This window comes from Schistocerca piceifrons, chromosome 1 (assembly GCF_021461385.2).
Source record: "Schistocerca piceifrons isolate TAMUIC-IGC-003096 chromosome 1, iqSchPice1.1, whole genome shotgun sequence".
Lineage (NCBI taxonomy): Eukaryota > Metazoa > Arthropoda > Insecta > Orthoptera > Acrididae > Schistocerca > Schistocerca piceifrons.
Window position 1 is genome coordinate 587,483,141 of NC_060138.1, and position 12,024 is coordinate 587,495,164.

Below are 12,024 nucleotides of genomic sequence, written 5' to 3' on the forward strand. Positions count from 1 at the left end.
AAACACCTTTTAAATAAAACAATTCATTCAGATGGTATGTTTTGTAGTGGATCATTAGAAGCTGTCACAAAGCTAGTGCATTGAACTTTCTTTTAACTTCTTCTGACTGAGTTATATTTCTTTAAAGGGTACTGGCAAATTACCATTTATGATTATTCAGATTTGAAGATGAGTATTGTATAATTAAAACTGCTCCCAATATATTGTATGCGACTAAGATTATGAAAAATAAGCAATTTTCTCTGCCTAGGCTGTTCTATTGAATTTTTTTTTAACTTATTCTGAGTGAGTTATATTTCTTTAAAGGATGCTGATAAATCACCATTTATTTGAAGATGAATACTGTATAATTAAAACTGCTCCTAATATATTATACATGACTAACAATGGGAGGCCGTCAATTGTGAAATTCAGATTCGATTCATACTACGCATAATAAAAGCTCATGGCCAGAGGTGTAATGTGGCAAAGCACCAAGATGCACTTCTCAGCCATTGTCAAGAAAATTGACAGTTAAAAGAAACCGTTGCGGTGAAATACTCTCTACGATTAATAATTTTCTACAGCGTCGTGGCGCAGCGGTAAGTGCTCGGGTTCGTAATCCGAAGGTCGCCGGATCGAATCTCGCGCCATGCAACTTTTTTTTATTATTTATTTTTTGTAATTCAAATGTGTGTACACACACACACACACACACACACACACACACACACACACACACACACACACACACACACACACACACACACAACTTACCAAACAAAAGTGTTGGTCCATTGATAGAGACAATAACAAACAAAAACACACATACAAATTTCAAGCTTTTGCAACCCCCGGTTGCTTCATCAGGAAAGAGACAAGGAGAGGGAAAGATGAAAGGATGTGGGTTTTACGGGAGAGGGTAAGGAGTCATTCCAGCGCGCGCGCGCACGCAAGGGACAGGTATACACTCGCGTGCGCGCGCGCGCGCGCGCGCGCCCACACACACACACACACACACACACACACACACACACACACACATCCATCCAAACATATACAGACACAAGCAGACATATGTAAAGGCCTTTATATATATATATATATATATATATATATATATATATATATATATATATATATATATATAAAAAAAACAAAGATGAGGTGACTTACCGAACAAAAGCGCTGGCAGGTCGATAGACACACAAACAAACACAAACATACACACAAAATTCAAGCTTTCGCAACAAACTGTTGCCTCATCAGGAAAGAGGGAAGGAGAGGGGAAGACGAAAGGAAGTGGGTTTTAAGGGAGAGGGTAAGGAGTCATTCCAATCCCGGGAGCGGAAAGACTTACCTTAGGGGGAAAAAAGGACAGGTATACACTCGCACACACGCACATATCCATCCACACATACAGACACAAGCAGACATATTTCCTTCCATTATATATATATATATATATATATATATATATATATATATATATATATATAGACACAAAATTCAAGCTTTCGCAACAAACTGTTGCCTCATCAGGAAATATGTCTGCTTGTGTCTGTATGTGTGGATGGATATGTGCGTGTGTGCGAGTGTATACCTGTCCTTTTTTCCCCCTAAGGTAAGTCTTTCCGCTCCCGGGATTGGAATGACTCCTTACCCTCTCCCTTAAAACCCACTTCCTTTCGTCTTCCCCTCTCCTTCCCTCTTTCCTGATGAGGCAACAGTTTGTTGCGAAAGCTTGAATTTTGTGTGTATGTTTGTGTTTGTTTGTGTGTCTATCGACCTGCCAGCGCTTTTGTTCGGTAAGTCACCTCATCTTTGTTTTTATATATAATTTTTCCCACGTGGAATGTTTCCTTCCATTATATATATATATATATATATATATATATATATATATATATATATATATATATATATGAGATGTGACTTACCATACGAAAGTGCTGGCAGGTCGATAGAAACACAAACAAACACATACATACACACAAAATTCTGCTTTCGCAACCAATGATTGCTTCATCAGGAAAGAGGGAAGGAGAGGGAAAGATGAAAGGATGTGGGTTTTAAGGGAGAGGGTAAGGAGTCATTCCAATCCCGGGAGTGGAAAGACTTACCTTAGGGGGAAAAAAGGACAGGTATACACTCGCGCACACACACACACACACATATCCATCCGCACATACACAGACACATATCAGATTACCATATTCTATCATCATATCATATGACATTTGTGAACAGCTCTTAACGTTCCTATTTGATCAGTATTAATTATGAAATCTTCGTCGAAGTTAGTTATCAACGTTCGCGTCTGGATCCGAAATGTGTCCCCTGCGGCCAAAATTTCGTCTTGGGTAGCTGTCTCTTTCCAGGAAACAAATTTTGTGATTTTCTGTTGCCGAATCCCATGCTTCTTTTTAAATTCGGTGACCCATGTTTTTGAAGCTTTGAAGTTGAAATCTGGGAACTGACTTGCAGCGCCCAAGGCCCACTGCTGCAGGTTTCTGGTAGTAACTTGCTGGAAGTTTCGTCGAGCTTCTGCGATGCGATCATGCATCCAGGAATCGATGGTACAATATTTATCAAATTTGCTACCGCCACGTTTGGTTTGCTCTTCCCACCTGGATAAATAGCCCATATTTGTCAAACGAGAGCACCCATTTTTTTTGTAGAGTTTTGAGACTCCAGCCTGGATGTTCTTTGGCCAGATTGACAGCTCTAATTTTGTAATCCAGAAAAATATAGTCGTACCATTTTTTTTCTTCTTGTCCAGCTCGTATTCATCTGATGATTCGTTGGCAATGGGACTCGTTTCAACGTCTTCGTAGGCATTATTATCGTCGATTTCATTAATGTCTATCAGTTCCTCATCATGAACAAGGGTTTTTTCAGCGAGCATTTGCAGTGTATTCTGGAACATTTCTTCCCCAATTACCATGGCTTTTTCATTGATTGATGATGACGGTTCTGCTGCGATGCGATTACTGTTATGAAGGAGGCTTTCAATATACACCAACGTATCTTTCAATTGTTGTTTCGCCACTTCACTGTGTGTAGAATCTTCTTCGATCACATCACTTTCAAGTGAAGGGCCCGGATCACTCTCCAATTGTACCCCCTTAATTTTTCCATTTGTTTAACAGGGTGTACCAAAGCTCTCACCTACGCACTGATTTTCGATGATGTTATAAGTTTTGCTAGGGACCGCAACTACCTTCTTTCGGAGTTAGCAGGCAACTACGCTGTTATGTGGCGGCTCGTTTCGGGCCATTCAACATCTGTCCTTCAAGTGTAACGAGCAAGTAACGGAGTTTATATTTCATACCTGCCACAGCAAATTTTTGTTCGTGGGGGTCTCTATTCTAATTCGAACGTTTGACTTGCACTATACATATTCGTTTCGGAATATTGTTTCTACATGTTCCGTTAACTATACGTGGTAAACATTATGAAGACAATTAATAACATTTGCGAAATACACCTTTGATACTAAAAAAATGTTGCATGGTGCGAGATTCGATCCGGCGACCTATGGATTACGAACTCGAGCGCTTACCGCTGTGCAACGATGCTGTAGAAAATTATTAATCGCAGAGAGTATTTCACCGCAACGGTTTCTTTTAACTGTCGATTTTCTCGACAACGGCTGAGAAGTGCATCTTGGTGCTTTGCCACATTACACCTCTGGCCACCAGCTTTTATTATGCGCAGCATGAATCGAATCTGAATTTCACAATTGGCAGCCTCCCCTTGTAAGACTATGAAAATAAACATTTTTCTCTGTCTGTTAATTTATATTTCCAGACCAAATCATACATTAAATGCATGTCTGCAAGGTTTTGTTACAAATAATGCTTCGCCTTCAACAAGCAGTCTTTAACTGCAAACACTGGTGAACTCCACCGTGGAAACTCCACAAATCATTTTGAATTTTTTTTACAGTAGTGTCACTAGTGTTGATCAGGCAGGCAGTCATGTGAGAATTGAGCTTGCAGCCACATCAAGTGGTTTAAAATCCAGAAGCCTTTGGCCAAGTACTCCTCAGCTATTGTCAAGGGTTACTGGATTTTAAACCACTTGATGTGGCTAGAAGCTTGAGAGAATTTTACTGCTGAGAGAAGTATTATAGAAAGAAAAAGAGGTGAAGATGAGATGGAAGCTACGATACTGCAAGGAGAATTTGACAGATCAATGAAAGGCCCAGTTGTGACAAAGGCCCTGAAGTAGATAACGCTCCCTCAGAATTATTGATATCATTGGAAACCTGCCATGACAAAAATATTCCACCTGGTGTGTAAGATGTATGACACAGGCAAAATACCCTCACAGTTCAGTAAGAATGTATTGATTCCAATTCCAAAGATATCAGGTGCTGAATGTAATTGAAGCATCAGTTTAATATGCCATGGTTGCAAAATATTGACATGAATTATTTACAGAAGAATGGAAAAACTGATAGAACTGACCTTGGGGAAGATCAGTTTGGGTCCTGGACAAATGTATGAACACATGGGACATTAGTGACTCTGCAGCTTAACTCTCAAAGATCAGTTTAAGAAAGGTAAACCTATGTTTAAAGCATTTGTAGATTTGGAGCAAGCTTTTGGCAAGGTTGCTGAAATTTTGGAGCTGGTAGGGATATATTACAGGGAATGAAAGGTTATTTACAACACCTACATAAATCATACTGCAGTTATATGAGTAAAAGGGTATGGCAGGAAAGCTATAGTTGAGGGAGGGGGGGGGGGGGCTGAGGCAGGGTTGTAACCTATCCCTGATGTTCTTCAGTCTGACCAATGAGAAATTTAGAAAGGAAATTAAAATTCAGAGAAAAGAAATGAAAACTTTCAGGTTCGCCAATGACAGAGAGATGACAAAGGACTTGGAAGAGCAGTTGAATGGAATGGCTATTGTCTTGAAAAGAGATTATAAGATGAAAATCAACAAAAGTAAAATGGGATAATCAAAGGTAGTCGAATTAAATAATGTGATGCTGAGGGGATTAGATTATGAAATGGAACACTAAAAGTAATAGATGTGATTTGCTATTTGCACAACAAAATAACTGATGATTACCAAAATAGCGAGGATATATGTCGACTGACAATAGCTAGAAAAGCATTTCTGAAAATGAATTTATCAACTCTGAATATCATTTCAAGAGTTAGGAAGTCTTTTCTAAAGTAGTTGTCTGGTGGGTAATCTTGTTGGGAAATAAAATGTGGTCAATATACAGTTCAGATAACAAGAGAATAGAATCTTTCGAAATTTGGTGCTATAGAAAAATTCTTAAGGTTAGATAGGTGGATTGAATAATGATTCAGACTCAGAAAATAAAATAAATTTATGACTCAGTTTGAATAAAATGTGATTTGTTGATAGGAAACATCAGGAGACATCAAGAAATCATCAGTTTGGTAATGAAAGGAAGTGTGGAAGGCAAGGATTGCAGGGGCGAGAGCAAGGCACAGTAACTACATTCCAATGGATGTAGGTTCTGGTAGTTATGCAAGGGTGAAGAGGCTTGCACAGGATAGACTAGCCTGGAGAACTGCATCAAACCAGTCTTTGGACTGGAGACCATGGCAACAACAATAACAACAACAATGACAACAAATGTGGTACACTATGTGTAACATAACCTGACTTACACATGACTTCCTAGCTGACAAAAGTACAGTGATTGGCTAAAGTACAAGAGTTGAAACTTAAATAGTGGCAACTATATATTCACAACCAATACAAAAGAGTTACATGTTTGCACCTGTTACTGTCTTTCAAAGTAGCCACCAGCATTGTGTAGAACCTGTTGCCAGTGATGTGGAAGGCGCAGTATACAGTTAGCAGAGCCTGTTGTGTTGGTGGTGTGAATGGAACGGTCTACTGCCTGTTGAATCTCTGGAATAGTTCTGAAACGAATGGCACAAAATGGTTCCTTCATCTTCAGAATCATATCAAAGTCACAAGGACTTAAGTCCAGGGAGTATGGTGGATAGTACAGTATTTCCCATTCCCATCGACCAAACAGAGCAGCCACAGCTCGCGCTGTATGTGCCCGCTTATTGTCGTGCAAAATGATGGATGGGTTGCGTAGAAAGTGTCGCCGCTTCTTTCGCAAAGCTGGTCGCAGGTGATGCTCCAAAAACAAACAGTAATACTGTGCATTGACAATCTGCTGTGGAGGAATATAATGTGTTAGGATAACACCATCACAGTTGAACACGTGAATCACCAAAACTTTAGACAGCTCCATTCGCACCATCAACAGAACAGGCTCTGCTAATGGTATACTACGCCTTCCACATCGCTGGCAACATGTTCTACACAATGCTGGTGCCTACTTTGAAAGACAGTAACAGGTGCAAACATGTAACTCTTTTGTATTGGTTGTGAATAAATAGTTGCCACTATTTAAGTTCCAACTCTCGTACTTTAGCCAATCACTATACCTTTGTCAGCTAGGTAGTCATGTGTAAGTCAGGTTATGTTATACATAGTGTACCATATTTGTTGTTGTTGTTGTTGTTGTTATTGTTGTTGCCATGGTCTTTAGTCTAAAGACTGGTTTGATGCATTTCTCCAGGCTAATCTATCCTGTGCAAACCTCTTCACCCCTGCATAACTACCAGAACCTACATCCATTGGAATGTAGTTACTGTGCCTTGCTTACGCCCCTGCAATCCTTGCCTTCCACACTTCCTTCCATTACCAAACTGATGATTTCTTGATGTCTCCTGATGTTTCCTATCAACAAATCACATTTTATTCAAACTGAGTCATAAATTTATTTTATTTTCTGAGTCTGAATCATTATTCAATCCACCCATCTAACCTTCAGAATTTTTCTATAGCACCAAATTTCGAAAGATTCTATTCTCTTGTTATCTGAACTGTATATTGACCACATTTTACTTCCAAACAAGGTTACCTACCAGACAACTACTTTTAGAAAAGGAGGACAGTAACTGGTGCAAACATGTAACTCTTTTGTATTGGTCGTGAATAAATAGTTGCCACTATTTAAGTTACAAACCTTGTATGTAGAAGTATGAATGTCTTTATGCTGATGAAAATCATAAAGGTACAAACAATATTGCACAAATATAAGGGAAACATAGTGGCTTACTGTGATGTTGCAACAGCTGTAAGGGTGAAAGGTGTGGAAAAATATGTAGGCCTTGGTGGGTGTCAGTTCAGTGTGTGACATATGTACATATATAACTATAGCCCTTACATTGAAGGTTATTGATTTATGTTGAAGGTTATTGATTTTTACATGAGTGTAATATTATATCACAAGAGAATGTTTCTTTGAAGTTATTTGGATTAGTAGTATATCTTATCGGTGGTTAAGGTAACATGCTTCTGGACTATGCTCATAATCTTAGAGAGAGAGAATGAAATCTAATGGAGAGCTTGACTGTGTTTCTTTGTAGATCATTTCCAAGAGAATTGAGCACATTTTCCAAGAGTGCATGACAGGGTGTTTTGGATAGCAAGTGTGACAACTGTCAAAGTATGATTTTGTTGGCAACTTCACTTTGAATTTCACTGTGAGAGATTTTTTAAAAACATATTGTATTTAATGTAGTTGGGTGCTTAGCAATACTCCAATTTAATTTCTCTCAGTTATTCATTGCATGGAGTTTCTTTACAGATCCTGGAGTGGGTGAAATATTTGAAATACCTCAAGATCATTTATGTATTTGCAAACCAGCAACACAGTAAGTGTATTGTGTATGTAACTAAGACTGTGTTTTGTTATTTGTGCATTGTATTTACAATGTTTAAAATTTTGCAGGCATTCATTCCTGTACCAGAAGCTAGTGGATTTAACCAAGAAAGTCGAACAAACATATTGTACCATCATGGATTACTAGAGATTACTTGATTTTCCTTCTTAGGAAATGGACTGAAAAGGAGTTTTCACTGCTGTGAGGTTGTTGATGTGTTTCACAAGTGGAAATTGAAAATATGTAAGGCTGTGTAATTCGTCAGACCAAATGATTAGTGTATAATGTATATTAAAATTTTTCTGTAACTATGACATTTCTTCTTACCTTATTAAAAATATATAAACATATCTATATCTACATTCTGCCACAGTGTTATTGTTTTACTTTCAATTATCCCCACCCCTCTCTCCTGCTGTTTTAACATTAGACACAGTTTGTGGTTGTTTTGTGTTATATTATCAACATGAAAAAATTGATTGTTTCTAAATAATTTCATAAATTATTGAAATATTTTGAAATTATTTTTCCCAGAGTGATAACCTGCAGAAATATACGGTTCCACCAATTAATAGTCATTATTTTGCACATTGCCAAGAATGTAATCCACAGTAAAAGCAGAGAATTTCATAAATTTCTAGGTACAGTCTCAGATTCTGCTGCATGCATAAAACTCTTTCTTGAAGTCACTGTTTTTACCATTCCGCTGTAAAATATTTTAAAATCACTACACTGAAACATTTCTATGTATGAGTAATTATACTGTCGTCTATTATTAGCAATAAGCAGTAGCATAATTTCATTCAGAACTGTATTTTTTGATTCTTTTACAATTGTGTTAATATTTTAGATAAGAGATTCTAAAGATTGGTTCTGCACAAGACTTGCGGGGAAGTAAGAAAGTGTTTGTTGAAACTATTCATTCTGGCTATGAATGTCAAACCAGGCAAATAGAAAGTGATTTTTCTTGATCAAATGCAACTTGAATATTTAAAGCTGAGTATGCCTCCTCCAAGCAATGACTTGGACTTCTACGTTAAGGAAATAAGAATTAAGAGAGTACTTTGCACACAGCTGGTGTAGCAATGGTGATCACCGAGACTAAAATAAAACTTATAAGGGGGAAGAGAAAGATGTGAGGAGGCAGAAGAAGGGAGAAAACGAGGAGGAGGACTATCAAGTTAGGAATTGGGAATACCTGGGTAGCAACTGCAATTCTGAGCATTGGAGTCAAAAACTAAAATGAAGAGTATTTTCTATGCATTATGTCACTCCCTCTCTTGAGTTTTCAAAACTCACAACCATGTAATATCCATTGTAGTCAATCTTCTTCACCTTTTTTTAAATTGATTATTTCTCCAATTGCTGCAGTTTTGCTTTTCAACCATTTCAATAGAAAAATCCACATTAACAGTGTTTTAATGTTTTGTTATTCTTCTGAGGTTCACTGAATAAAATAATTATTTTATTACTTGAATATTGAAGGACTTATATTACAGACATGTGAGTACAAACATCCTGTTTTAGCAGTACCTAAGCTCATACTATGTGCTTTACATAGATTTTTGTGTGTTTTTGTCTTGCACATTCATGGAGGTAATGGGTACAGCATACTCTGAAGACTTACTTGGCACTCCATATGGCATTGGTAGCTCCATGCAGCACTTGTTTGTGAGATAGAGATTTCTGCTGTGGAACTTCTGTCGCACAACACACACAGAGTAGCTCAAACAAATAATGAAAATAAAAAACGAATATTTGAATGTATACAGATATCTTCTTCTTATAAATAACCATTTTAAGGATGACTTTGATTCCATTTAATTATTATTGAAATTGTAATTTCCAAATGTAATACAGCTAAATTTTGTATCCTCTTAGTTTCAGAAAATAAAGAATCCATAATTATTGTACAGAAGGATAAGGGTAAAATTGAGGGCATAGGCATCCGTGGGGGGAAGGGGGGGGGGTGCATACTATAGCAGGAAAGAGCATCCTACATCCTACAGTAGCAGAGTTAATAGTATCATTAAAAGAAAGTGAACTTTTCAGGGGTGGGAAAACGTAACTAAGAACTGTAGTGGAAAGTACAGATTTCCATTACAAAGTGCTAGACGAATGGGAAGTCCTGTTAGAAAAGGTGCATACTGTTACGGCTTGAAGCATCTTCTAGCACAAAATTTGTGGGCAAGGACATTCATTCAATTTGTGTTTGTGGTGATGACCATGAAGACAGGTTTGATGCTGATGCCGACTACAGTGATGATGGGGATCTGGATGGAATTGTGTCAATTTCCCCTAAGATGGTGAGTGAAGAGCAATGAATATCAGTTATTTATTGCATCATCATTAGTATAAGATGCCGAGCGAGAAGTTACAGTCTCGATTATTCCTTATTTTGTAAACTATGTACCATATTGTTTACAAGATATCAGTCATCATCAAATGCTTATTTTCTGTATTTCTTTGCTCAATTATCAAAAGCGTATACTTCATTATGATTATATTTATGATAAAACATTACAAAGGGCCATATACATTATTATGCATTTCTTTATTTGCTGTCTTTGCGGTAGTAAGTCATAAAATAATTCTTATACAGTATATACTGTTATTGCTCAATAGCTTATATTTATGAGATGGAACAGAAAACTATATTATCTGCTATGTGTATATATTTATGAGATGGAACAGAAAACTATATTATCTGCTATGTATATAGAGCCTAGTGTTGCAACGTTGCTATTGCAGTATAGCCAGTCTAACTTTATGTAATGCGAACTGTCAAGTGCAATGTTTTGCCGGTGCATGTATAAGTGACAAGGGTGTCTTGGAGGCATCGCTGGTGTTGGATGTGGTGTAGGGACTAATAGAGATTGACATCAAGAGGGTTACAGAATCGAAGTATTCCATGTGGTTCTGAGAAGCTGGCGGGTGAGGGGGAGGGGGGATGGGAGAGAGGTGGGGGGGGGGTGGGGGAGGGTGCAGATGGCACAGGTTGTGAAGCAGCCATTGAGTAGAGCATATTGTGCTCAGCATTGTATTTTGACACGTGTACCAGACAAGGACTTGGGGATTCTGGATGGCTTTCAAGGGTTCCTCTGGATGGCCCATATCATTGCACTTGAACCAGACAAGGACTTTGAGAGTCTGGCTGGTTTGGAAGTGTTACTATGGATGGACCATAGTTGTGTCACCATTTGCAGCCAATGACTATGCTGTAGAGTTGAAGTTGGTAGCTCATTGTGAGAGGTAAGTGTTTGACAGCTGGAAGGCCATGGTTGTGAGGCATTGGTGTATGGAGAGGTGGTGTCATCAGTGATGGGTAGGGATCAAGGTGGTAATGTGGGAGAGATGGTTGAGAAACAATGAAGAGAGCAGTTTGTGTGTTTGATATGAGAGGCTAGGCTGTGAGCAGTGAGTTGGAGGCGTTTGTCAGCAAGAGCTGAGAGTCTTTCAGTGGCAGTAAAATAACCAGCTACAAGGTGGTATCCAGAATGGTTAGGTTTGTAAATCTACAGAAAGCATGTAGAAGAAGAGCAAACAGCTACAAAACGTCAAAGTCCATCTGCAACACTAACAATCCCTTGCCACGAGGGCAATACCCCTAAGTAAGAACTGTCCAATGAACCCGCCCTGCACATTGTACTCCAGTCATGTCACAGGCATATCCTATACTATCACAGGCAAGGCCAGCTGTGACAGCAGTCATATTATATACTAGCTTTGCTGCAACTTCTGCACAGCATTTTATGTGGGCTTGACCACCAATCAGATGTCCACCCAACTCAGTGGCCATTGTCAAACTGTAGACAAGAGTTGAGTTGTGACTGCTCAATGTTGGGACATTCCACTGAGCACAACACGCTCAACCTCAGTGCCTGCTTCACAACCTATGCCATATGGATCCTTCCCAACACGCCCTGTGATCCCATAATCGTCTTAGCTTCTATCTCTGTTAACTGCTGACCCACACCCAGTTCCGCTCCTACCCCATGGTCTTAACTTCACTCAACATGCACTCACACCCTCCTCTCTGCAGTCTCCCTTATTTCTGTAATACATCTCTCTCCAAAGCCAGTGCTGTTAGCTTTGAAGAATGGTTCATTTGTAAGATAAGCAACATTTTCAGTCTTGTTTATGTGTCTTTTGACGACTTGACACTTTGACTATACAGTGAGTTGTTTCCTTTACTCAATTCATTAATTACATTCCAAAAAAGGACTTATTATTACCAGTGTAGAACATCTTGAGATTTATACATATTTAGGGGTAATATTAACAAGTGATATTATCAGATCTG

The 12,024-nt window shown here is 38.4% G+C and overlaps 1 protein-coding gene across 2 annotated transcripts in view; it reads left to right on the forward strand.

Moving 5' to 3' along the window:
• The window catches only part of LOC124802838 (protein SERAC1), a 292,435-nt gene extending 284,374 nt beyond the window's left edge, over positions 1-8,061 (forward strand). For both annotated transcript variants that reach the window (XM_047263863.1, XM_047263854.1), the window contains exons 14-15: positions 7,646-7,712; positions 7,790-8,061. In XM_047263863.1, coding sequence (XP_047119819.1) covers positions 7,646-7,712; positions 7,790-7,868 — 146 coding nt within the window. In that variant the 3' untranslated portion in view covers positions 7,869-8,061. The remainder of the gene's footprint in view (positions 1-7,645; positions 7,713-7,789) is intronic.
• The last annotated feature ends 3,963 nt before the right edge of the window (positions 8,062-12,024 follow it).